Source organism: Entelurus aequoreus, linkage group LG27 (genome assembly GCF_033978785.1).
Source record: "Entelurus aequoreus isolate RoL-2023_Sb linkage group LG27, RoL_Eaeq_v1.1, whole genome shotgun sequence".
Taxonomy (NCBI): domain Eukaryota; kingdom Metazoa; phylum Chordata; class Actinopteri; order Syngnathiformes; family Syngnathidae; genus Entelurus; species Entelurus aequoreus.
The window spans coordinates 364,956-380,000 of NC_084757.1; the positions used below are offsets into that span (position 1 = coordinate 364,956).

At 38.1% G+C, this 15,045-nt stretch overlaps 1 protein-coding gene across 1 annotated transcript in view; it reads right to left on the bottom strand.

Moving 5' to 3' along the window:
- The window catches only part of LOC133644687 (sushi, nidogen and EGF-like domain-containing protein 1), a 121,804-nt gene that overhangs the window by 44,446 nt on the left and 62,313 nt on the right, over window positions 1-15,045 (bottom strand). Inside the window, exons 10-14 of the mRNA XM_062039378.1 lie at window positions 9,687-9,779; window positions 6,972-7,106; window positions 5,448-5,567; window positions 1,421-1,537; window positions 1,199-1,336 (exon numbers count right to left, since the gene is read on the bottom strand). Coding sequence (XP_061895362.1) covers window positions 1,199-1,336; window positions 1,421-1,537; window positions 5,448-5,567; window positions 6,972-7,106; window positions 9,687-9,779 — 603 coding nt within the window. The remainder of the gene's footprint in view (window positions 1-1,198; window positions 1,337-1,420; window positions 1,538-5,447; window positions 5,568-6,971; window positions 7,107-9,686; window positions 9,780-15,045) is intronic.

The following is a 15,045-nucleotide window of genomic DNA, read 5'->3' on the forward strand; positions in this document are numbered from 1 at the left end:
GGCACAGAAGAGTTTATTAAATTTTTTCATCCGAGGGCACATCATTTGTTGCTAGGCAGAATAGACAGGACTTGATTTGTTCCATTATGGTCCATGGAAATACTTTTTTGCAATTTTATTTTATATTTTTATTTTTTTACTTTTTCATATTTTTAATATTTCTAGAATTATATTATTATATTTAGCATTTTGTAAAAAAAAATTCCATTTAAAAACATTTTTATTTTATTTTTTAGCATTTTATCTTTAAAACTAAAGATAAAATGCTAAAAAATAAAATAAACATTTTTTTATTTTATTTTTTAGCATTTTATCTTTACAACTAAAGATAAAATGCTAAAAAATAAAATAAAAATGTTTTTATTTTATTTTTTAGCATTTTATCTTTAAAACTAAAGATAAAATGCTAAAAAATTCCATTATGGTCCATGAAAATACTTTTTTGCAATTTTATTTTATATTTTTATTTTTTTACTTTTTCATATTTTTAATATTTCTAGAATTATATTATTATATTTAGCATTTTGTAATTTTTTTTCCATTTAAAATTTTTTTTATTTTATTTTTTAGCATTTTATCTTTAAAACTAAAGATAAAATGCTAAAAAATAAAATAAACATTTTTTATTTTATTTTTTAGCATTTTATCTTTAAAACTAAAGATAAAATGCTAAAAAATAAAATAAAAATGTTTTTATTTTATTTTTTAGCATTTTATCTTTAAAACTAAAGATAAAATGCTAAAAAATTAAATAAACATTTTTTATTTTATTTTTTAGCATTTTATCTTTAAAACTAAAGATAAAATGCTAAAAAATAAAATAAACATTTTTTTATTTTATTTTTTAGCATTTTATCTTTAAAACTAAAGATACAATGCTAAAAAATAAAATTAAAATGTTTTTATTTTATTTTTTAGCATTTTATCTTTAAAACTAAAGATAAAATGCTAAAAAATAAAATAAAAACATTTTTAAATGGAAAAAAAAATTACAAAATGCTAAATATAATAATCTAATTCTAGAAATATTAAAAATATGAAAAAGTAAAAAAATAAAAATATAAAATAAAATTGCAAAAAAGTATTTTCATGGACCATAATGGAACAAATCAAGTCCTGTCTTGTATGTAAAGTCGGCACTTTAGGTAAGAAAAGTTGAAAGCACCCCAACCCCCCCCCATGCAGGCGTCATGGTCACCTGCGTGCGCGGTGCCGCTGCTGATCTCGCAGTGTCTGCCGCTGAAGAGGTGGGTACATTCGCACTTGTACTTGCCGATGTAGTGGAAGCAGGTGCCGCCGTTCTCACACGGGCCGGACCAGCACGGGTCGGGCTTGCCTGCGGGGGACGGGAGCGCAGCACGTGTTAGAACCTTGCTGCAGTGAGCGCGGAGGAGGAGGCGGCGTGGAGGGCGTGACTCACCTACTTCACAATGTCTGCCGGTGAACCTGTAGGGACACACGCACCTGTAGCTGCCCCCCTCCTCCCTGCACGAGCCGCCATTGCGACACGGAGCGGACGCACAGGTGTTGAGGCGCACTGAGGGAGAGCACACACAAAAACTGACTACTATCAAATCCAACACATTGTCATGCAGAATGGACTTTTCTTACAATCTAGAATGTAGAGCGGATTTTACAGAATACAAACTAGTAGAGAATCTATCTTTAAATTGTATAAAATCTAGTTTTAAATTGACAGAATCTAACTTTAAATCGTATAATCTATCATAGAATCTAGCTTTACATTTATAGACTGTATCAATAAATTGTATAATCTATCATAGAATCTAGTTTTTCATTTATAGACTGTATCAATAAATTGTATAATCTATCATAGAATCTAGCTTTACATTTATAGACTGTATCAATAAATTGTATAATCTATCATAGAATCTAGTTTTACATTTATAGAATCTATCTTTAAATTGTATAATCTATCACAGAGTCTAGTTTTAGATTATATATAATCCATCATAGAATCTAGTTTTAGATTGTACATAATTTATATTGGAATCGAGTTTTAGATTGTATATCATTTATTATAGAATGTAGTTTTAGATTATATAAAATATATCATAGAATCTAGTTTTAGATTATATATAATCTATCATAGAATCTAGTTTTAGATTGTACATAATTTATAATGTAATCGAGTTTTAGATTGTATAGAATTTATTATAGAATGTAGTTTTAGATTATATAAAATATATCATAGAATCTAGTTTTAGATTATATATAATCTATCATAGAATCTAGTTTTAGATTGCATATAATTTATCATATAATCTAGTTTTAGATTGTACATAATTTATCATAGAATGGAGTTTTATATTATATATAATTTACCATATAATCTAGTTTTAGATGATGTATAATCCATCATAGAAGTTTTAGATTATATATAATTTATCATATAATCTAGTTTTAAGATTATATATAATCTATCATAGAATCTAGTTTTAGATTAGATATCATTTATCATAGATTCTAGTTTTAGATTGTACATAATCTATCATAGAGTCTACTTTTAGATCGTATAGAATCTAGCACAGAATCGAGAATATAATCTAGTTTTGCAATATATATATAATCTATCATAAAATCGTATCGCTAAAAGTATAGAATCTAGTTTTAGATTGTACATAATTTATCATAGAATACATTTTACATTATATATAACTCATCATATAATCTAGTTTCAGATTATATATAATTTATCATATAATCTACTTTTAGATTAGACCTAATTTATCATATAATATAGTTTTAGATTATATATAATCTATCATAGAATCTAGTTTTAGATTAGATATAATTTATCATAGATTTTAGTTTTAGATTATATATAATCTATCATAGAATCTAGTTTTAGATTGTATATAATTTATCATAGAATCTAGTTTTAGATTAGATATCATTTATCATAGATTCTAGTTTTAGATTGTATATAATCTATCATAGAGTCTACTTTTAGATCGTATAGAATCTAGCAAAGAATCGAGAATATGATTTAGTTTTGCAATATATATAATCTATCATAAAATCGTATAGCTAAAAGTAAAGAATCTAGTTTTAGATTGTATAGAATCTAGTTTTAGATTGTACATAATTTATCATATAATCTAGTTTTAGATTGTATATAATTTATCATATAATCTAGTTTGGATTAGATATAATTTATCATAGAATCTAGTTTTAGATTGTATATAATCTATCATAGAGTCTACTTTTAGAACGTATAGAATCTAGCACAGAATCGAGAATATGATCTAGTTTTGCAATATATATAATCTATCATAAAATCGTATAGCTAAAAGTAAAGAATCTAGTTTTAGATTGTATAGAATCTAGTTTTAGATTGTACATAATTTATCATAGAATGAAGTTTTAGATTATATATAATTCATCATATAATCTAGTTTCAGATTAGACATAATTTATCATATAATCTAGTTTTAAGATTATATATAATCTATCATAGAATCTAGTTTTAGATTAGATATCATTTATCATAGATTCTAGTTTTAGATTGTATATTATCTATCATACAGTCTACTTTTAGATTGTATAGAATCTAGCAAAGAATCGAGAATATGATTTAGTTTTGCAATATACATAATCCATCATAAAATCGTATAGCTAAAAGTAAAGAATCTAGTTTTAGATTGTATAGAATCTAGTTTTAGATTGTACATAATTTATCATATAATCTAGTTTTAGATTATATATAATTTATCATATAATCTAGTTTGGATTAGATATAATTTATCATAGAATCTAGTTTTGGATTGTATATAATTGATCATAGATTCTAGTTTTAGATTATATATAATTTATGATCGATTCTAGTTTTAGATTACATATAATTTATCATAGACTCTAGTTTTAGATTGTATATAATCTATCATAGAGTCTACTTTTAGAACGTATAGAATCTAGCACAGAATCGAGAATATGATCTAGTTTTGCAATACATATAATCTATCATAAAATCGTATAGCTAAAAGTAAAGAATCTAGTTTTAGATTGTATAGAATCTAGTTTTAGATTGTACATAATTTATCATATAATCTAGTTTTAGATTATATATAATTTATCATATAATCTAGTTTGGATTAGATATAATTTATCATAGAATCTAGTTTTGGATTGTATATAATTGATCATAGATTCTAGTTTTAGATTATATATAATTTATGATCGATTCTAGTTTTAGATTACATATAATTTATCATAGACTCTAGTTTTAGATTGTATATAATCTATCATAGAGTCTACTTTTAGAACGTATAGAATCTAGCACAGAATCGAGAATATGATCTAGTTTTGCAATACATATAATCTATCATAAAATCGTATAGCTAAAAGTAAAGAATCTAGTTTTAGATTGTATAGAATCTAGTTTTAGATTGTACATAATTTATCATAGAATGGAGTTTTAGATTATATATAATTCACAATATAATCTAGTTTCAGATTAGACATAATTTAACATATAATCTAGTTTTAAGATTATATATAATCTATCATAGAATCTAGTTTTAGATTAGATATAATTTATCATAGATTCTAGTTTTAGAGATTGTACATAATCTATCATAGAGTCTACTTTTAGATCGTATAGAATCTAGCACAGAATCGAGAATATGATCTAGTTTTGCAATATGTATAATCTATCATAAAACCGTATCGCCAAAAGTAAAGAATCTAGTTTTAGATTGTAGATGTTCTTTACATAAAATGTCATCTATTTTTAGATTGTATAGGATTGATCATATAATCTAGATTTATAATGTATAGAATCTATCATAATCTAGCATAGAATCTATCTTTAGATCGTATAGACTAGTTTTAGATTGTATAAAATCTAGCACAAATCCTGGAATAGAATCTAACTCTGCATTATATATAATCTATCATATAAATTATTTTTTTAGATTGTATAGAATCTATTTTAGAATCTAGCTTTACATTATATGTAATCGAGATTTATTGTGTATATAATCTAGCATCCTCTATCATAGAATCTAGTTTTAAATTGTATGGACTAGTTAGACTAAATTATTTTAAGATTGTATAGAATCTCGTTTTTAAATTGTATAGAATCTACAATTTAATCTATCTTTACATTATATATAATCTAGCACAGAAACTCCTGCTAGTTTTAGAAAAAAACTAGCATTCGAATGTTAGCTCGCTAACAGTTAGCATATGTACCAACCATTAATTGTATAGAATCTATCTTTAGTTTGTATAGAATCTATCAAAGAATGTAGTTTTAGATTAGAATATATCACAGAATGTAGTTTTAGTTAGACTAGAATCTAGTACCTAGGTGTATATTTATGTTATATCGAGCTCTCTCATGTGGTCAACATGTGTATTACAGGTGCACCTCTGACAGTGTCCTGCGGGGGTCAGTATTGAGTCCAGGTGTGTGACCTCACCTTTCTCGCAGTGCTTCCCCCAGTGGCCGTGCGTGCACTGGCAGGTGTAGCCGCCATGGCGCTCGTAGCAGAAGCCGCCGTTCAGACACGGCGTGGAGTCGCAGACCGAGCGGGGCTGTACTGAAAAACACAGAGCGACACTTGACTGTGTTCCATGGTCCAGGCGACACTTGACTGTGTCCCATGGTCCAGGCAACACTTGACTGTGTCCCATGGTCCAGGCAACACTTGACTGTGTCCCATGGTCCAGGCGACACTTGACTGTGCCCCATGGTCCAGGCAACACTTGACTGTGTCCCATGGTCCAGGCAACACTTGACTGTGTCCCATGGTCCAGGCAACACTTGACTGTGCCCCATGGTCCAGGCGACACTTGACTGTGTCCCATGGTCCAGGCGACACTTGACTGTGTCCCATGGTCCAGGCGACACTTGACTGTGTTCCATGGTCCAGGCGACACTTGACTGTGTCCCATGGTCCAGGCGACACTTGACTGTGTCCCATGGTCCAGGTGACACTTGACTGTGCCCCATGGTCCAGGCAACACTTGACTGTGTCCCATGGTCCAGGCAACACTTGACTGTGTCCCATGGTCCAGGCAACACTTGACTGTGTCCCATGGTCCAGGCAACACTTGACTGTGTTCCATGGTCCAGGCAACACTTGAATGTGTTCCATGGTCCAGGCAACACTTGACTGTGCCCCATGGTCCAGGCAACACTTGACTGTGCCCCATGGTCCAGGCAACACTTGACTGTGCCCCATGGTCCAGGCAACACTTGACTGTGTCCCATGGTCCAGGCAACACTTGACTGTTCCCCATGGTCCAGGCAAAACTTGACTGTGCCCCATGGTCCAGGCAACACTTGACTGTGTTTCATGGTCCAGGCGACACTTGACTGTGTCCCATGGTCCAGGCGACACTTGACTGTGTCCCATGGTCCAGGCAACACTTGACTGTGTCCCATGGTCCAGGCCACACTTGACTGTGCCCCATGGTCCAGGCAACACTTGACTGTGCCCCAAGGTCCAGGCAACACTTGACTGTGTCCCATGGTCCAGGCAACAGTTGACTGTGTTCCATGGTCCAGGCAACACTTGACTGTGTTCCATGGTCCAGGCAACACTTGACTGTGTCCCATGGTCCAGGCAACACTTGACTGTGTCCCATGGTCCAGGCAACACTTGACTGTGTCCCATGGTCCAGGCAACACTTGTCTGTGCCCCATGGTCCAGGCAACACTTGACTGTGCCCCATGGTCCAGGCAACACTTGACTGTGTTCCATGGTCCAGGCAACACTTGACTGTGTTCCATGGTCCAGGCAACACTTGACTGTGTCCCATGGTCCAGGCAACACTTGACTGTGTCCCATGGTCCAGGCAACACTTGACTGTGTTCCATGGTCCAGGGCGACACCTACAAAGGTACCCAACACGATCCTTGTGCTGAATTACAAATGTCTTTGTTGCTAGGGTAAACAGCGTCTATCCTGTGGGGACGGGCAGGTGCACCAGGATCTTACCATAAGGGTACAGGTCCCTGTGGTCCAGGTCTGAGGTGCTGGTCTGACAGGTGCACAGGTACGCTCCTCCGTACTCCAAACACGGACCTCCGTCAGGACACGGCCGGTTGTTGCCGCACGGCGTCTGTGTCATCTCTGCACACACACAACCTGCTACAGTCACACTGCACCCTGTCGGGACGGACACAGGTGGGGACGGACACAGGTGGGGACAAACACAGGTGGGGGCGGAAAGAGGTGGGGACGGACACAATTGGGGACAGACAGAGGTGGGGACAGACACAGGTGGGGACGGACACAGGTGGGGACAGACACAGGTGGGGACAGACACAGGTGGGGACAAACACAGGTGGGGACGGAAATAGGTGGGGACGGACACAATTGGGGACAGACAGAGGTGGGGACAGACACAGGTGGGGACGGACACAGGTGGGGACAAACACAGGTGGGGACGGAAATAGGTGGGGACAGACGGAGGTGGGGACAGACACAGGTGGGGACGGACACAGGTGGGGACAGACAAACACAGGTGGGGACGGACACAGGTGGGGAAAGACACAGGTGGGGACGGCCAAAGGTCGGAACGGACACAGGTGGGTACGGACATAGGTGGGGAGGGACAAAGGTCGGAACGGACACAGGTGGGGACAGACACAGGTGGGGACGGACAAAGGTCGGAACGGACACAGCTCGGGACGGACACAGGTGGGGACGGACACAGGTGGGGAGGGACAAAGGTCGGAACGGACACAGGTGGGGATAGAAACAGGTGGGGACATACATAGGGGGACAGACATGTGGGGATAGAAACAGTAGGGGCTAGACACAGGTTTGGTACAGACACAGGTGGGGACGGACACAGGTTTGGTACAGACACAGGTGGGGACAGACACAATTGGGGTCGGACACAGGTGGGGACAGACACAGGTGGGGACAGACACATGTGGGGACGGACACAGGTGGGGACAGACACAGGTGGGGACAGACACAGGTGGGGACAGACATAGGTGGGTACAGACACAGGTGGGGACAGAAACAGGTGGGGAAGGACACAGGTGGGGGCAGACACAGGTGGGGACAGACACAGGTGGGGACAGACACAGGTGGGGACAGACACAGGTGGGGACAGACATAGGTGGGTACAGACACAGGTGGGGACAGACACAGGTGGGGAAGGACACAGGTGGGGGCAGACACAGGTGGGGACAGACACAGGTGGGGACAGACATAGGTGGGTACAGACACAGGTGGGGACAGACATAGGTGGGTACAGACACAGGTGGGGACAGACACAGGTGGGGACAGACACAGGTGGGTACAGACACAGGTGGGGACAGACATAGGTGGGTACAGACACAGGTGGGGACAGACACAGGTGGGGAAGGACACAGGTGGGGGCAGACACAGGTGGGGAAGGACACAGGTGGGGGCAGACACAGGTGGGTACAGACACAGGTGGGGACAGACACAGGTGGGTACAGACACAGGTGGGGACAGACATAGGTGGGTACAGACACAGGTGGGGACAGACACAGGTGGGGAAGGACACAGGTGGGGGCAGACACAGGTGGGGACAGACACCTATGCCAATGTTGCCAGCGTACACCTCAGAGTCATATAACTTCCTACTTGACATATGCTAACTGTTAGCATGCTAACTTTGTAAGCCAAATATTTAGCCGTAGACTTCTGAGTCATGTAAGGAAATATAAATGACATATATTCCAAAAAATGAAATGAAATTTGAGCAGGATCGCTGTTGTAGTAACAAAGATACAACTTTGAGTATGTATGTGCAATACCACCAGCAGCCATAGGGGGCGTGGTTGTAGTAACAAAGACACAACTTTGAGTATGTACGTGCAATACCACCAGCAGCCATAGGGGGCGTGGTTGTAGTAACAAAGATACAACTTTGAGTATGTACGTGCAATACCACCAGCAGCCATAGGGGGCGTGGTTGTAGTAACAAAGATACGACTTTGAGTATGTACGTGCAATACCACCAGCAGCCATAGGTGGCGTGGTTGTAGTAACAAAGATACGACTTTGAGTATGTACGTGCAATACCACCAGCAGCCATAGGGGGCGTGGTTGTAGTAACAAAGATACAACTTTTGAGTGTGTACGTGCAATACCACCACCAGCCATAGGGGGCGTGGTTGTAGTAACAAAGATACAACTTTTGAGTGTGTACGTGCAATACCACCAGCAGCCATAGGGGGCGTGGTTGTAGTAACAAAGATACGACTTTGAGTATGTACGTGCAATACCACCAGCAGCCATAGGGGGCGTGGTTGTAGTAACAAAGATACAACTTTTGAGTGTGTACGTGCAATACCACCAGCAGCCATAGGGGGCGTGGTTGTAGTAACAAAGATACAACTTTTGAGTGTGTACGTGCAATACCACCACCAGCCATAGGGGGCGTGGTTGTAGTAACAAAGATACAACTTTTGAGTGTGTACGTGCAATACCACCAGCAGCCATAGGGGGCGTGGTTGTAGTAACAAAGATACAACTTTTGAGTGTGTACGTGCAATACCACCACCAGCCATAGGGGGCGTGGTTGTAGTAACAAAGATACAACTTTTGAGTATGTACGTGCAATACCACCAGCAGCCATAGGGGGCGTGGTTGTAGTAACAAAGATACAACTTTTGAGTGTGTACGTGCAATACCACCAGCAGCCATAGGGGGCGTGGTTGTACCTACCCAGCTGGCAGTAGAGGCCAGTGTAGGATGCGGGACACTCGCACGTCCCGTTGTTGTCCACGCACACGCCGCCGTTCTGGCAGAGGCACTCCTCTGCGGACACACAGTCGGGTTACAAAGTACAAAAGTCTGAACTTGGTCGCCACAAAGTTCTGACGGTCCTGGTTGGGACCTGAACAAAGGCAATAGGTATGGCAGTTGTCTTTCCACTGACTTCTCCTCTGCTTCCTAATTGGAGCAGACAGGAAGTGCTCCTCTCCCCCCAGTAGTAAGCGCGAGGTGAAGGCCCCCTGGAGCAATTAATGCATCGTTGCCTTTTTCCACTGGGGCCTTCCTGCTTTAAGAGCCTTTTTCAAAGCCACTCCAGCCTGGGAGTGAACCATCGCATGCTTGGCAAAGCTATTAAAAATCTGTGCTGGCTTGAAAGGAATATTTCATTGTGGGCGACTTCAGATCCTTCCGGAAGGTAAGCCACCTGCTCATTACACACACAGGAAGTGCTTTTTTTCCAGGGTTTGCAGCTTTTACCGCTCCTCAGAGTACTTTGGAGTGTGAAACATATTGAAAGCTTCAAGTCTCAGGGTAATAATTCACCTTATGGATTACATTAGTTAGCAATTTCCCTGGATTTAAACATATATGGCATGTATTAAAACCACTGGCAGTTTCAGCACCGAGTGTTATCTGGTTCCCGTGTTAGCACTTTGGCCATTTTCACCAAGCAAAATGTCAGAAACCTTCATGTAGCACTTTCCATACTTAGCGCTAGCTTGTAACGAGGTAGCAAGGTCGACATTCTTGTTAATTTGTAATGTCAAAACCCGATATGGCATTATGTAAAATCTAGGGATGTCCGATAATGGCTTTTTTGCCGATATCCGATATTCCGATATTGTCCAACTCTTTAAATACCGATACCGATATCAACCGATACCGATATATACAGTCGTGGAATTAACACATTATTATGCCTAATTTGGACAACCAGGTATGGTGAAGATAAGGTCCTTTTAAAAAAAATGTATAAAATAAAATAAGATAAATAAATTAAAAACATTTTCTTGCATAAAAAAGAAAGTAAAACAATATAAAAACAGTTACATAGAAACTAGTAATGAATGAAAATGAGTCAAATGAACTGTTAAAGGCCTACTGAAATTAATTTTTTAAATTTAAACGGGAATAGCAGATCCATTCTATGTGTCATACTTGATCATTTCGCGATATTGCCATATTTTTGCTGAAAGGATTTAGTAGAGAAAATCGACGATAAAGTTCGCAACTTTTGCTCGCTGATAAAAAAAGCCTTGCCTGTACCGGAAGTAGCGTGACGTCACAGGAGCTAGTATTCCTCACAATTCCCCGTTGTTTACAATGGAGCGAGAGAGATTCGGACCGAGAAAGTGACGATTACCCCATTAATTTGAGCGAGGATGAAAGATTCGTAGATGAGGAACGTTACAGTGAAGGACTTGAGAGGCAGTGCAGGACGTATCTTTTTTCGCTCTGACCGTAACTTAGGTACAAGCTGGCTCATTGGATTCCACACTCTCTCCTTTTTCTATTGTGGATCACGGATTTGTATTTTAAACCACCTCGGATACTATATCCTCTTGAAAATGAGAGTCGAGAACGCGAAATGGACATTCACAGTGACTGAACATGTAAATACATGATTAATAATATTCAGCTTTGCGAAGCTAAAAAAAATAGAAGCTAACCTAGCAACGTAGCCAACGTGATAGCATAGCAGTCTCAAATGCAGATAGAAACTAAATAAAAAAAACCCTGACTGGATGGATAGACAGAAGATCAAAAATACTATTAAACCATGAACATGTAAATACACGATTAATAATATTCAGCTTTGCGAAGCTAAAAAAATAGAAGCTAACCTAGCAACGTAGCCAACGTGATAGCATCAGTCTCAAATGCAGATAGAAACTAAATAAAAAAAACCCTGACTGGATGGATAGACAGAAGATCAAAAATACTACTAACCATGAACATGTAAATACACGATTAATAATATTCAGCTTTGCGAAGCTAAAAAATAGAAGCTAACCTGGCAACGTAGCCAACGTGATAGCATAGCAGTCTCAAATGCACATAGAAACTAAATTAAAAAAACCCTGACTGGATGGATAGACAGAAGATCAAAAATACTATTAAACCATGAACATGTAAATACACGATTAATAATATTCAGCTTTTCGAAGCTAAAAAAATAGAAGCTAACCTAGCTACGTAGCCAACGTGATAGCATAGCAGTCTCAAATGCAGATAGAAACTAAATTTAAAAAAAACCTGACTGCATGGATAGACAGAAGATCAAAAATACTATTAAACCATGAACATGTAAATACACGATTAATAATATTCAGCTTTTCGAAGCTAAAAAAAATAGAAGCTAACCTAGCTACGTAGCCAACGTGATAGCATAGCAGTCTCAAATGCAGATAGAAACTAAATTAAAAAAAACCTGACTGCATGGATAGACAGAAGATCAAAAATACTATTAAACCATGAACATGTAAATACACGTTTAATAATATTCAGCTTGGCGAAGCTAAAAAAACAGAAGCTAACTTAGATGCGGCGGCGGGCTTACTCACTGTAGTGCGTCTGCTATCCTGCTCAAAACACAACACAACCTCCTGGTGTTGGTGTTGCTGTAGTCCGCCGCTCCACCGATCGCACCTACAACTTTCTTATTTGCAGTCTCCATTGTCCATTAAACAAATTGCAAAAGATTCACCAACACAGATGTCCAGAATACTGTGGAATTTTGTCGAAGAAAACAGAGGTATTTGAATTGGGTCCAAACACTTCCCTTGACCTCGTGACGTCACGCGCATACGTCATCATACCACAACGTTTTCAAGCGGAAGTTTCCTGGGAAGTTTAAAATTGCACTTTATAAGTTAACCCGGCCGTATTGGCATGTGTTGCAATGTTAAGATTTCATCATTGATATATAAACTATCAGACTGCGTGGTCGGTAGTAGTGGCTTTCAGTAGGTCTTTAAAGGTTAGTACTATTAGTGGAGCAGCAGCACACACAATCATGTGTGCTTACGGACTGTATCCCTTGCAGACTGTATTGATATATATTGATATATAATGTAGGAACCAGAATATTAATAACAGAAAGAAACAACCCTTTTGTGTGAATGAGTGTAAATGGGGGAGGGAGGTTTTTTGGGTTGGTGTACTAATTGTAAGTGTATCTTGTGTTTTTTATGTTTATTTAATTTAAAAAAAAAAAATAAATAAATTTAAAAAAAACGATACCGATAAATTCCGATATTACATTTTAAAGGATTTATCGGCCGATAATATCAGCAGGCTGATATTATCGGACATCTCTAGTAAAATCCCTCCAGAACTGCCGTAGCACTTTCCATAATTAGCGCTATTTTTTTTGCATGTTAACTGTTAGCACTTTAGACATTTTCGTCAATTGAAACGCCAAAACCCGATATGGCATTATGTAAAATCACAACAGAACTGCCGTAGCACTTTCCGTACTTCGCGCTAGCTCGTAACGGGGTAGCATGTTAACTGTTTGCACTTTCGACATTCCCGTTAATTTGTAATGTCAAAACCCGATATGGCGTTATGTAAAATCACAACAGAACCGCCGTAGCACTTTCCTTACTTAGCGCTATCCTTTTTTGCATGTTAACTGTTAGCACTTTAGACATTTCCGTTAATTTGGCAAAAGATAGCGCTAAGTACGTAAAGTGCTACGGCAGTTCTGTAGTGATTTTACATAATGCATTGGAGGTTTTTGACATTTTCATTGACATAAATGTCTAAAGTGCAAACAGTTAATATGCTACCCCGTTACAAGCTAAGTACGGAAAGTGTTATGGCAGTTCTGTAGTGATTTTACATCATAACATGTAGGTTTTTGACATTTGGATTGACGGAAGTGCTAACAGTTAACCAGCAAAAAAACCCGGCGCTAAATCAAGTCTACTTCATTTAAAACTACGTTACACCTCCTAAGCATGAAGAACAGTAGAGTATAGCATTTTTTTAACGCTTGAATTGTTTCTTCATTCCTACCCGTACATATAACGTTTGTCTATATTTTTAAGGTTTTATGCCCTTTTAGCTTAAAAAAAACCCCAAAAACAATATTTTTCATAATGTGAAAAACACAAAATATGCAATATTTCCAAAAAGGAAGTGAAATACTTTACATGAGGTCATTACAGCTATTAAAAGGTCAAAAATTGACAGCAACGCTGCTTTTGAGAAGTTATTATTTTGGGAACAATTAATTTCCCCCCCAAAAAAACTCACACCCTCCTTAGCCGGAAAACAAACGCGCTAAAAAGACAGTTATAAGTACTGTAATCTGTCGCCATCTAGTGGTGTAAAGGTGCCATTGCACATACACACACACTGATAATAAACACTAAAAGTCTTCAAAACCACATTTAAACACATCTTTATAACAATAATGTCATTGTTTATCGCATTGTACATGGTAATTGTTTTATATTGTATACATGCTGTAGACATAATATAATATATCAGTATATATATAATATACTGTACATATATTATGTAAATATTATGTATTATATTGCTATATTTTGTCTATTTATACCTGCATTGTCCTTTCCATCCTTACACTTTCCATCATTGTAACTGAGCTGTGTGGAACAATTTCCCTTGTGGATCATTAAAGTTTGTCTAAGTCATTTAAGTCGCTTTGTTGGCAGATTTTTCAATTTGAATGACCAACGATGCAAAAACACAGGATAGGAATGAATGATAGCTTTTTCTGGCATTAACTAGTGGCTGAGAAGTGTCATGACACCCACAACTATTTGTCCTTGTTGTTGGAAGGGAGATTGCCAAAAGTATTTGGCCACCTGCCCTTGACTCACATATGAACTTGAAGTGCCATCCCATTCCTAACCCATAGGGTTCAATATGATCTTTTGCAGCTATTACAGCTTCAACTCTTCTGGGAAGGCTGTCCACAAGGTTGCAGAGTGTGTTTATAGGAATTTTCCACCGTTCTTCCAAAAGCGCATTGGTGAGGCCACACACTGATGCCTGGCTCTCAGTCTCCGTTCTAATTCATCCCAAAGGTGTTCTATCAGGTTTCAGGTCAGGACTCTGTGCAGGCCAGTCAAGTTCATCCACACCAGACTTTGTCATCCATGTCTTTATGGACCTTGCTTTGTGCACTGGTGCACAGTCATGTTGGAAGAGGAAGGGGCCCGCTCCAAACTGTTCCCACAAGGTTGGGAGCGTGGAATTGTCTACAATGTTTTGGTATCCTGGAGCATTCAAAGTTCCTTTCACTGGAACTAACTCCTGGAAAACAACCCCA